At 37.2% G+C, this 13,018-nt stretch overlaps 1 protein-coding gene across 1 annotated transcript in view; it reads right to left on the bottom strand.

Moving 5' to 3' along the window:
* The window catches only part of RIT2 (Ras-like without CAAX 2), a 446,724-nt gene that overhangs the window by 194,474 nt on the left and 239,232 nt on the right, over nucleotides 1-13,018 (bottom strand). Inside the window, exon 4 of the mRNA XM_006889211.1 lies at nucleotides 9,962-10,153. Within this exon, the coding sequence (XP_006889273.1) occupies nucleotides 9,962-10,153 (192 nt within the window). The remainder of the gene's footprint in view (nucleotides 1-9,961; nucleotides 10,154-13,018) is intronic.

Here is a 13,018-nt window from a genome sequence, read left to right on the forward strand (position 1 = left end):
CAAGGCAAAGGGCTAAGGGCTGGGACTACACTGTAACTAATGGTTAACTCTACAATGAGGGATTTATCTTTCATTGCTCCACAAATTGCTGTCTGTCAGATACTCCTAAACATTCAGATTAAGACAGACTAGGAAGAAGGATTGGCCATCCACTTCTGAAATAGCAGGCCTCTGAAAACCCTATGTACAACAACAACAACACATTTTTAATACATGAGTTAAAATCGTGAAACACTCAAAACTCCCTGGTATTGAAATATTTTTACTCACAAAGACTCTCCACCAGAAGTTGTAAACCTCAATGGAAATTGACTGCCCATCTTTCTTCTAGAGTAGCTAGTGATTTAGAACCAATGTGCTTTAATAGTTACATTGAAAGTTCTCTGAATCTGATTTCACCACTTGGATGAGCAGGGATATGCGAACAGGGCATGTTAGCCTATCAACAAGGGGATAGACTATCTACTATTCCACAAGGGAATTGGCCATTCTCAACACTCTACAAAGATTTGGCTAGTTTCCTCACTGAATTGAGTCAGCCAGAATGGGAGATAGACAAATACTCCCCCTACCTATCACCTACTGAAGAGGAAAGACACCACCTGCTACATGCCACCACCAGTGAAAAAGTCTCACCACTAGGAAAAGAACATCCATGGCCAAAATGGAGACCTGATGTGAGATGATACCTGGGGGGAGGGGAATCGAGGGGCAATATTGGCAGGACTGAGAACTTGGGAACACCAAGCTGTAAGGCTCAAAGCAAAGACGCCTGCATGCACATTTCAGGAGCTGTCTTAACTGTATTCTGTTATTATTCTGGTTTATAACCTTTTGACTTCCGCAATATTGTTCTGTGCAGTCTGTGAGCTAACATATCAAATTTTGAACCAAATAAAGCAGTAAGATTGGTATCGAGATGAGTAGAAAGATGTATGGGAACATGGGTGACATGGCTGATATCTTGCAAATTGTTTTTATGTTGTTGATGCTGTTGAGGAGGATAGTTGCCCTTTGCGAAGTTGATAGAAGTCAGATATAGCCTTTTTTTAAAACCACTAAAGTCACAAGACATGTTGGTTAGTAGCACCACAGTCTTCTCTTTTAGACCCTAGAAAAAAGGTGGCTCTTCATGACCTTTCATATAAACTCTAGCTCAGTGTCTCTTTAACATGTCCCAGAATCACCTACATGTGTGAGATAAATTGTTAGATTGTTGTGCCCTTTCCCCAGGTAAATGTCTTAATAGAACTCTAATAGCATTTAAAAATGTGTATTTCTAACAGTCTCCAGATATTTACCATTCTTGTTTGGGGATCATACTTTGAGAACCACTGCTCTGAAATAAGATAAGTCACGTTATGCATTTAAAAAATAGCTTAGCTTTGGTGGGAGGACTAATGATGGGTGTGGTTTTTAAAATGTGTTTATTATTTATCTCTAATGCTCAATTTCATTAGTTCATGAACTAATGAGAGATAGAAGCAATTTTTTCCAAAGCTCTCTCATACAGCATTCAGATATTTTGAGAAATTGATATTCTATGTTTCACAGCTGAATATTTAGACAACTTTTTCAACATTTCTTTTGCTATTTTGTAATTTACTTTTACAAAATCCACGCACTTTAGTCATGAATACCCTAGGCCTTCATCCAGATTTAGTAATGCTTTATTTTCACATAATTTAAATACATTTAACTGACTTGTTTCTAATGCTGTAAAATAGAGTACAAGGAAAACAATAAACTTATGACTATTGAAGTAAATGAAGGTGAAGTATGAAGATGGTTGTGTTTAATATTTATTTAGTCCCTAATGCTCTGGTGGCTTATTTGCAAGAAGTTGTTAACCCAGAGCCTTGAAGTTCAAATCCACCAGCTGCTCCACAGAAGAAAGATCTTCTCCTGTGCAAAGTTTGCATAGAGAAGTGTCCTCGGCGGGGGGGGGGAAGGGGGAATTGTATACCAATGAAGGAATTTTTTTTTCTTTTTAGAAGGGAGCGAACTGGTGGGGAGGGGTGGGGAGGGAGAAAAGTGTAGCAATGAATGAATGGAAATCCAAAATCTCTGTGGATGTTTATTAAAATTAGTAATTACAAAAGTGAAAAAAAACTCCTTGAAGGTCAGTTATGAGTTTGTTCTGACTTGATGGTAGCTAATAACAATAATATGTCAAGTACTTTGACAACTAGTCTATTTATGTTAGTTTATAAATTTATGATACAGCCAGTGTTGGTTTTTGTTAATATTAGATGCTGTCAAGTCAACTACAACTCTATGAATAATCAATCTGAACCTTGCCTCTCCATGCCATCCTTATCATGGAAGAAGTATATTGTTATTTCATAGAAGCATAGGCTGAGAAAAAGTTAATTGTATAAAGTGGTTATTTGAGTCAACATTTGTGAGAAGAAAGAAAAGGAAATCAGATTGTTCAGAGGGGTAAATAGAAGAACAATGCAATCCTAACAAAGGCTTGGCCAAACAAGAGCAGTTTGTGGTGCAAGATCTACCTGCCAGAGTTGATTCATATTGGGTTTAAACAGTTGTCTTTTTATGATCATATCTCACCCAATCACCAAAAATATGTTTCCTCTCAAAGGGTGATGTCGAGTGGGAGGAGACTTTATGTAACTGAGAGTAAAACCAAAGGACTTGATAGCTATTAGATCTCTATTGACTATCCCCACCACCTCTCACAGACTGGCTTCTTAGAAGAGAGGAGGTCTGTGTGCACATTTTTGTATCTGTCACAGACTTTTCTAAAAACACAGTTATCTGTGTAGATTTGCAAACCGAAGGCTACTTATTATTTTTTACTAAATATATGGTTACTTTATAAAATGCATATGTTAAGAATATCATTTAATTTTATCTTGAAGAGTCCATTATGAACATTCACTGTAGTGGTGACCTCAGGTATCACTGAAGAATGTTGTAGAATTTGTTCCTACATGAAAGGTCTTCAAACTTCACTGTAAGCCTTTCACCTGTCATCCTGTCAGTGTACTGTATGTGTATGTAATCAATGAATAGACAATGATATTACTGTCACCGAAGTCACTATGATTTCTCATCCTGACTACTGAAAAAGTCCCTCCTAACTGCCCACTGAGGTATTCCATTCTTACCTGACCACAACAGTTAACCCAATATAATTAAAGTCCGTTCTTGTCACAACTCTACTCAAATATGTTTAGCATTTTCTTTTCACACCTAAAAGGAAACTGAAAGTTTATACCAAGGCACTAAAAGTCCTTTATCATTTAACACTGCTTCCTTAGTTACTTCACTGGCTTGTAAACACACTGAGCTATATCCCACTAGGAGTATTTTACAAATGTCATTGAATTATTGTGTAATGTTCTTCTGAATATTCTGATTCCCTCTAAATCTGTGCAAAACGACACTTTCTTCCAGAAGCCTTGCATATCTAGCTTATGTAAGATAGTTCACTCAGTCACCTGCTTTATACTTTATCACCTTACTCTATGTTATTTCTCTCTTTAGTGCTTCTACTTAGATTCATATGTGTATGTGTGTATGTGTGTAATTTTATCCATAGCACTGATTTTTGCTGTGCACACTTTAAAACATATAATAAACAATATGTAATAAATACACACACTATATATACACACACATTCAGTATCTATTTCTTCCACTCTAATGTTAGTTTATGCATACATATTTATCGATTATTCAACATTTTTCATACTCAGTAACACAAGAAATCACTCCTTATTTTTCCCTCTTTTCTGGCTTCTGATTTCCTCCTCTCTTCTGGCTTCTGTAAACCTAATGTTGTTATTGTCCTGAATCTTCGAGTCAGAACCCACAAATAACTGACCCTCTAGTGGGTTTTCAGCTGCAGTTTAATTACATGGGGTGAGATTGATCTCTACTGCAGAGCAGCTGGTGGATTTGAACCACATGCCTCCAGAATTGCAGCACAGCTCTGTGCCAGTAGGGTTCAGAGCTGCCTTTCAACTTAATACTTTAATGTATATCTTTATAGTAGCTACTTTCACTTCTGCATATTCAGTTGTTCAAGAAAAAAAAAGTTCTTGCTGCTCACGCAATGATTGCTACGTATTTGGTAAAACTCATTGCCCTCAAGTCACTTCTGACTCATGTCTACCCTCCATCAGTTTGCAAGACTGTAAATCTTTGTGAGAGAAGACTGACAGTTGGATTCAAACCACTGACTTTTAAGCTGACAGCTTGGCACACAACACACTGTACCCCTAGGGCTTGAAGTATTGGTAAAAACAAAAACGTAAAATTCAATGCCATCAATTTGATACTGACCCATAGCTGACCTTTCACTGGTAAACAAAAAAAAATATGATAGGCAAAATAAAGTAAAAAAAAAAGGATTTGGATTTAAATATTTGTTTTGCAACCTACTGGTGTATATAAATTTATACAAACTGATGTAAGTCCTGTTTTATTTTCCATCTCAAATAGAGATATTCATATTTTTCAAATTAAAGGCAATCATAGCATGCAGAAAAATGTGTCAGAAAGGATATTTGTTGTTCCTGTGCACTGTGCAGTATACATTTCAACTCCTAACAACTAATGTGACAGAATACAGCTGCCTCTGAGGGTTTTCTTGGCTGTATTCTTTGTAGATGCAAATCACTAGGTCTTTCTCTTGTGGAATCATTGAAGGCATTTCAAGCACTAACCTTTCTCTTAGGAACCAAGAGCTTCATCATGGGAAGGATAAATAAGGCCAAGTAAGTGTTATTTGTGCTGGTGGCCAAAACAGTTGGGAATTACACTTGCCAAGGCAAAGGTAGGTACTCTTTTCTCATGGAATTTGCAACTTCTGAAAGTTCTCTGGAGTGTCAGCTATGAGTCAGGTCCAAAGTGACAATAATGACAGAGGGATATCCCCATAAATGTGTCATACAGGTATAGAATATTAAGAGTTATTAAGAGTTTGACTGTTAACCAAAAGATCAATTGTTTGAATTTTAGGAAAGATACTACAATATCTTTCTATAAAGAGTCCAGCCTTAGAAACCCTACAGGGACAATTATTCTCCACTTTATAGGGTTACTATTAGTCTAGAGTTACTATTAGAACTGACTTAACAGCATAATTATTTCCATACAACTGGGTAAATGATCAACATTTTGTCCTTCAGAATTTTTTTTATAATTTAGAAAATGTGTTTCCTTGAATTACGTATTATACTGATGATTGAACATGAAGAGCTACTTCTTTTTTTTTTTGTTATTTGTTTTGTACTTCTTTTTTTTGTTATTTGTCTTGTTTTTAGTTTGAGTAGTATTAGCCATTCATTATTGTATGGTAACAATCCAATAGAATTTGTTAAAAATTTGCATTTGGTTGGAATGTGTCTTTGAGGTAGGAGTTCTGTCTGAAGAGGCTCACCGTGTGTGCAGAATGGGATGGGCTGGTTTCCTTAGGCCTCCACTGACCACTCCCATCACTTGTCAACAGTTGGCTAGAATCATCCCGTCCACTCTAGATTTACTCTTGTTTGTAACCTGATCCTTTCTGCCTATTTCTGTGTCTCTACTGGACTGTGGGAGTTCTTGTGGATAATGAGTTGAGTTGCTGACCCAAAGACAGGTGGTTTGAATCCACCAGCTGTTCTGAGGGAAAAAAATGAGTAGTCTTCTCCTGTCCAATTTACAGCTTCTGAAAGTTCCACTGGAGGGTCACCCATGAGTTGGTTCCAACTTAATGGCACTGAGTTTGTGATTTGTGGGTTATTTCTCAAATATGCTGCCCAAATCAGTTTTCCAGGTTTTGAGCAACAATTGGACTTATGGACAACGTTATGTTGTTTAACGTTTAATGTTATTGTTTAATATCCCTTCTTTCTACATCACGAGTATACTGTTGTTGCTGTTTTTATGCCGTCAAGTCAGAAGCAAACCACAACTGGCCCTCCAGAATGGTTTCAGAGGCTGTAAATCACACAGGAGATTACTCATCTTTCTCCTGCAGAATGGCTGGTGGATTCCAAGCATGTGCGTTGGGGTTGGCAGTGCAATTCCTACCCACTAGTGGTCACCAGCCTTTCTGAAAGAAACAAGATGTACTCGATCCTTCCGCAGTCTCCCAGTCTCTGAAGAGAAGCAGAGGTACTTGGAATTACTATATGTAGATGTTATTTTCTTAATCTTGTTATTCTTAAGTCCCAAAACTTCTACATGCCTTTTCCCATAAAATTGTGAAGGTTTTCTTTTTAATGGGAAATCTTTTCTTATTATTATTAATTTAGTTTGTTTATTTTTCATTTCAATGAACATCTACAGAGATTTTGGAATTCCATTCATTATGTGGTTAGTGGAAAACAGTTTTAAGCTTCAAAGTGAACATTAAGACCTCAAATAATATGCCCTTAAAAACACTATGTACAACAGAGCAAAAAGCTTAGAGTAGATGAGCAGATAAGAAAAAAAAAAAGAAGTAGGCAAACTAAGAACTGTTTGAGAGAGAATGCAACTTCTTTGTCTCTCAGCTTTGAATAAGAGAACCACTATTAATTTCTTCAGACTCTTTGAAGTTCTGCACTTTATTACTTTAGGAACTTTAACAAAAGTATTTCAAACTATAGAGGATATATAAGCTAATATCTTTATTTTTAAATGATAAAACTGACATGTTGATGTGATGGAAATACACAATCTAGATTTTAGCATTATTTTTCCTTTATTAATTTATTAAAGTCCATTTCTATCAATATATAAACTTCTTTGTTATCCTTATGCTACAGAAGGTTGTCATATCTGAGGTTAAAGTTATGTTATTTGAGGTAGTTTTCACATTACTATAAAGTGTGAATTGAAAGCATCTTGAAAAGGATTTTAAAAAGTCTACAATTAGAGGACTAATTATTTCCATCACAACCACCACAGCCAGAAGCCAAATTTACCCATCATCACTTCATTATTGAAGATGTTGGTACACACATCCTATTTACAAAGATTGCAGTTTGATCTTTTTTAAATGTTTCTTGTGCTTATCTGTTCAAATGCAATCTTGTTTACTTGCTTTTAAATAAAAAAAGTAAAAGGGAAAGTTTATCGAGTCTGTAAAATTACTCTGCTAAATCCCTTTTTAGTATTTGTTCCAGTGATATTGGTAAGGCTTCCTTTTCTTCTCACAGATGATAAGAACCCATTGTTGCTAGGTTGAGTCAAGTTGAACAGAGCAGAATTCCCCGTAAAATTTCCGAAGCTGTGTTCTTTATGGGCACACTCTTGAAAGGAACAGCAGAAGGATTCTATTGATTTGCTCATACACCACTACTTTGTTTCTGACAAAGGATAGAATAATAATTGTTCACTGGTGAGATAAATTTGAATGCACAACCATTAGTAACTGCAACACATCACATTAAAAATTCTTGTGGAGGAAGACCATAAAGAAAGGCAGTGAACAAGTGTGAGGAGATAAACATATATTACAGCTCCTTAAAAAGTTACTTGCACTTTTTAAGATATTTAGCCTTCCAAGTGGAATGTGTAACAAAAGACACAGCAAAAATCCATTGCACTAAATGACAAGATTATGCTTTCAAGTGATATTTAAGCCCAGTTTTGAAAACTTTTATCTTATTTTTTTTCACTTTAAGAAAATGTGTAGAGCATTAGATAATAAAAATTTACATTTGAAAAACACTAACACTAAGAAAGAATAGTTTGCTATAGGACAGATGCTACACATTAAAGAGGTTAAAGATAAATTACTAACTATAACATAAACTTGTTTGAATTTGAGGTCAACATAAATAAAGAGAAAGCATCTAGAACTCTAAGTCATTGGATTTAAAAATTGTGTTTACAAAACTTTGATTTTCATAAAATTTCCCATGTAACTTTGTACAGTATGAGTCAAGGCAATAGAATTTTAAGAGGATTTACCCAGGCTCTGACCCAGGCTTTTTCTTTTATAATCTCAAGTCTACCAAGGTCAAGTGAAGTATATTTACCATGCGGAAGCCTCAGGGGCAAAGTGATCAATGCTTGTCCATTAGCTCCTGTCCAAGAAGTAACTCCTGATCACATGAGAATGAATAATATAAACTATATGACTTCTGGAAGTCCATCTCAATCTCAATAAAATGTGTTTTTTGCCTTGTTGATTTTGCATGGAGAAATTGCACAATGTTTGAGGATCTCAATGATACAGCAGAAGCAGAAAGAACTATTATTACACTAGAACTAAATATAGATATAGATAGATAACACAGATATATAGATATCAGTGATATATGTTTATTGATACAGATATGTCATTGTTGGAAAGTGCCGTTGAGATGAGTGTTACTCATAGAGACCCTATGAACAGAGGATCGGAACCCCACTCTATCCTGTGCCATCCTCTTACTTCCTGACACCCTGGAGCCCACTGCAGGACTCACCAAGCCAATCCACCTGGTGAAGGATCTTCCTCTCTTTCACTGACCCTCCACCTTTCCAAGCAGCATGTCCCTCTCCAAGGAACAGCCCCTCCTAGCAACATGCCAAAGGTATGTGAGGCAAAGCCTCATCATCCTTGCCTCCAAGGAGCACTCTGGCGGCATCATCTACAATATATATTTGTTTGTTCTTTTGGTAGTCCATGGGATGTTCAGTTCTTTTCTTCAACACCACAGGTCAAAGATATCAGTTTTTCTTTTATCCATTGTCCAGCTCTCAGGTGCATAACAAATGAGTGGAAAGACCATGCTCTCTATATCTATATTGATATATAGAGTTAGGCTAAATTATAAAGCTATTGAGATGTAATGATATTGTGATGTAGATGTGTTGACAGGTATATATATATATATAATTGCTGTTATGTGCAATTGAGTCGGAGTCCACTAATAGCAACCCTTCAGAAAATGTTCAGAGCCTGTAAATGTGTGAAAGTCGATTGTCCCCTTTTCTTTCTCAGAGCAGCTTGTGGATTTGAATTACTTATCTTCAGGTTGGCAATACATTTCTTTACTGCTGGTGGTAAGAAATTGTACTGCCAACACAAAGGTATGCAGTTTGAATCAACCAGTTGCTCTGTGGGAGAGAGATGGGCAATCTCGTCCAATTTGACTCATTGCCTCTGAAAAACTATTGGAGGGTCAACTATGGGCTATTTCCATTTCAATGGTACATGAGAAGCAATCAGAGCGCCCTATAAATAACTATGTGTTGGTGTTGGTGTTGGTGTTGGTGTTGATTGCCTTCAAGTCAAGCACAACTCATAGTGACCCTATGAACAAAAGGCCTGAAGACACTCTACAACTATCGATTTATCTAAGTCTGTAGTTTCTGGAGGTATGTTATTTAGGAAGTGGATGCCACGCCTGATTCCAAATAAATTCTAAATAAAAGGTATACTCTATGATATATTACTACAATACTTGGTGGTTTAAAATAAGAATTATGTTATTTTCTTATAGTTCAGTGGGCCAAAGCACCAAGGACAAGCAAATTGACTCCAAAATGGCTGTATACCCTGGTGGATACAGAAGGAAGGTTTGAAATGTCCTTTAGCTTTGTGCCTGTGCATTTCTCCACATGGAGACATTGGACTTCCTCATATGGTCGTTGGATCGCCAAACCAAGTATTTGATTGGCAAAAGTGCAGAACTCTCTTAATGCAATCTTCAAAGTTAAACACCACTTCTTCCCCACCTTCCTAATTAAAACAACCACAAAGTACCTAGAATCCAAGAGGGAAGGGAAAATATATATTTTGTGACTAGAAACTGATGAGGACATAGCAAAATACCCTGTGATATAGAAGATCTTGTGAGAGTCAACTATAAAAATGCAATCTACCATAGGTTGATTAACATTTCTGCAAGAATTTTGTGTATGGTTTCTCTCTCATCATTTTCAGTGTGAATCTTGGAAAACAGCCATCCATGGTATTATGTATTCTCTGAAAACAAGACAGAGGCTAACAGGGAGAGTTGGCACTCACCTGGCGGAAGTGTTCCAGGTCTGTTTTGTTGCCCACTAGCACCAGCGGAATTTCGTAGGTGTGCCGGACTTGAAAAATGAGCTCTTTAAATGTGGCAGCCTCCTGGAACGATGGGCGGTCTGTGATGGAGTAGCAGATGATGAAGCCCTCCCCACCTCGCATGTACTGCTCCCGCATGGCTGTGAATTCCGCCTGCAGGGGAAGAACAATATTGCTGTGTAACTTGACTCCATAAAGCCAAAACACAGCATCAATAAAACAAAAGGTCAAAAGCAGACAAATGGTGAGACTAAGCAGTTGAAGTAAAGATTTTCAAAAATATGTTTGTGGGCTTTAGGTTTATAGAAACAGTGGCAAGTATAAATATGACGTACGTCTTCATGTCTTACAGAGTGTCCTTAATTCTGAAGGCTCAAATTAAGAAATGATACATTAAATAGCTTGGACTGCAGCCTCCAATATGGATTGAGGCTAAATCTCAAGATAAAGATTCTCACCACGGGGCCAATTGGCAGCATCAGGATGGATGGTGAAGAGATTGAGATTGTTCACAGCTTCAGTTTGCTCGGCTCCACAGTCAACACTCTCAGCACCAGCAGCCAGGAAATTAGAAGACGTATTGCCATGGGAAAGTCTGCTGTTAGGGACCTCTCCAAAGTACTTAAGAGCAATGGTATCTCTTTGGAGACTAAGGTGCGTCTGATACAGGCTATGGTCTTTGCTATCACTTGTTATGCATCAGACGGTTGGACAATGACTAAGGAGGATAGAAGGAGAATTGATGCCTTTGAGCTGTGGTGCTGGAGAAGAGTATTGAGGGTACCATAAACTGCTAGGAAAACAAACAGATTTATCCTGGAAAGGGTCAAACTGGGCTGCTCCTTGGAGGCAAGGATTCTGAGGCTCCATCTGACATATTTTGGACATGTTGCAAGGAGGGACAGGTCCTTGGAGAGGGACATCATGCTTGGAAGGGTGGAGGGACCGGCGCAAGAGGGGAAGACCCTCTATGAGGTGGATTGATTCAGTGACTGGGGTAATCGGGATGGGTGTATCAGAGACAGTGCAATTGGCACAGGACAGAGCAGAGTTTAGGGCTGTTGTACATAGGGTCGCTATGAGTCGCAAGCCACTCGACTGCACATAACAGCAACAACATATTAAATAGCAGAAGTACTCATGGATTGCTGGAGATTAGATACAGGTAAGATATTCTTTTCAATTACTTTGGGGGGAAAAATCTAAATTTTCATGCATGCAAATAACTTTCAACTAGTGGTATTTTAAACTGCTTCGTTCACTTATTTTCAACTCTTACAAACAGTTTTGTTTTGCTTTTCTAGAACCCACTGAATAATAAAAAAAATGGATGCTATAAAAATGTTGGTTTCACCTTGGAAAAATGCCTAGTGATTTTCAATAGATTCTCTGAGGATTTTAAGTTAGGTAACAGACTTTCTTTTAAAAATATGAACATAACCTAGAGTTAGCTTTCACTCATGTTGTGTACCATCAAGTTGGAATGGACTTATAGCTGGCCTTTTAGCTGGTTTTCAGCTACAGTGAAGATTGTCCCTCTTTCTCCCACAGAGCAGCTGGTTGATTCGAACAACATGCCTTTGAGTTGATCATGCAGCTCCTTACCAATATGCCACCAGAGCTCCCCACTTTGTGAGTGAAACAAATTATTAGCATAGACAATAACAGACTCAGTTAAATGATATTATGAGGTGTGTTTCACTAAGTATACACAAAGATATGGATTGTTGAGTCATAGGCCAATCCATTTTCACCTCTTCTGACTCTTCTAACTTTAAATAAAATAAAAAATTTAATTATGAGTGAAATCACCAATTTCATCTCCAAGGACATTGTACCATTAACGCTCTTTCTGACATTAGATAAAAGTGTCTGGATTTGTTTGGGGGTTTTATTTGAGTTGTGTGGTTTGTTTGGGTTTTTTTATTCTCATCAATGTTGCTTGTCATGAAACTTTTTTTTGCCTTTACAAATACTAACTGAAAAAAAATTCTCAGTTAAAAAAATTAACTGCACCTCTTTATGCATAAAATGGGGCATCTTCTATGCTGATTAGTCATTTACATCTCATATCATTCTCCATGTGGATTTTATTTTAAGGCTGAAATAGAGAATGCAATTGCTTTTTAAAAATTTATTTCTTTAGATTGGAGAGGATACTTATGTAAGACATAGGAAATAGACCAATGAATTTGAAAAAGTCCAACAACCTACTAGGGAGACAAATAACGAACATAAAGGGAAAAATCAGAGATGAATACTGGATGAATACATGAATACCCAGATAGTTCTGTTACCTAAGCGCAGAGTCAAGTAGAAACCATATTTAAAAGTCGTGTACTGGCCCTTGTGTTTATTCTGAACTGGAGCCTCAAAGGTATGAGGCCCTAATATTTTCATTTTAAAATAATTCTTCGGTTGATTCTACTTAGTACCTCTGTGTGGGTTAGGTAACCTTTCAATATCTGTTTAAAAGAAGTCTTTATGATCTGAACGAATACATCTCAAAGGTGTGAATCCTATCCCTGATTTGGAGCAGGTCTTCTAATAAATCACATAAGGCAATCACACCCCAATTTCATCCTTTGTCAAGGAGAGATTAGGACCCAGACTTAACTTCTTACAGGGCAGTAGAAAGGATAAAGTGAGAGAATAGAAGTGAAAATGCTTTAATGACTTTTGCAAACACCATACTAAATTAAGCCTATTACCATCTCAGGTACAAATCTAGCAGAAAAGATCTTTCTTTGCAAGAACATCCGTAAAATCCTATTTGAATAGCTTTTAATTATGAAAGTGATAGTTGTTATTGTTGTTGTTGCTTTGTGCCGTCCAGTCGCTTGCAACTCATAGCGACCATATGTACAACAGCCCTAAATTCTGCTCTGTCCTGTGCCAATCGCACTGTCTCTGACACTTCCATCCCAATTATCCCAGTCACTGAATCAATCCACCTCATAGAGGGCCTTCCCCTCCTGCGCTGTCCCTCCACCCTCCCAAGCATGATGTCCTTCTCCA

The sequence above is a fragment of the Elephantulus edwardii genome, unplaced genomic scaffold (genome assembly GCF_000299155.1).
Source record: "Elephantulus edwardii isolate Elephantulus edwardi_28Jun2011 unplaced genomic scaffold, EleEdw1.0 scaffold00076, whole genome shotgun sequence".
Taxonomy (NCBI): Eukaryota; Metazoa; Chordata; class Mammalia; order Macroscelidea; family Macroscelididae; genus Elephantulus; species Elephantulus edwardii.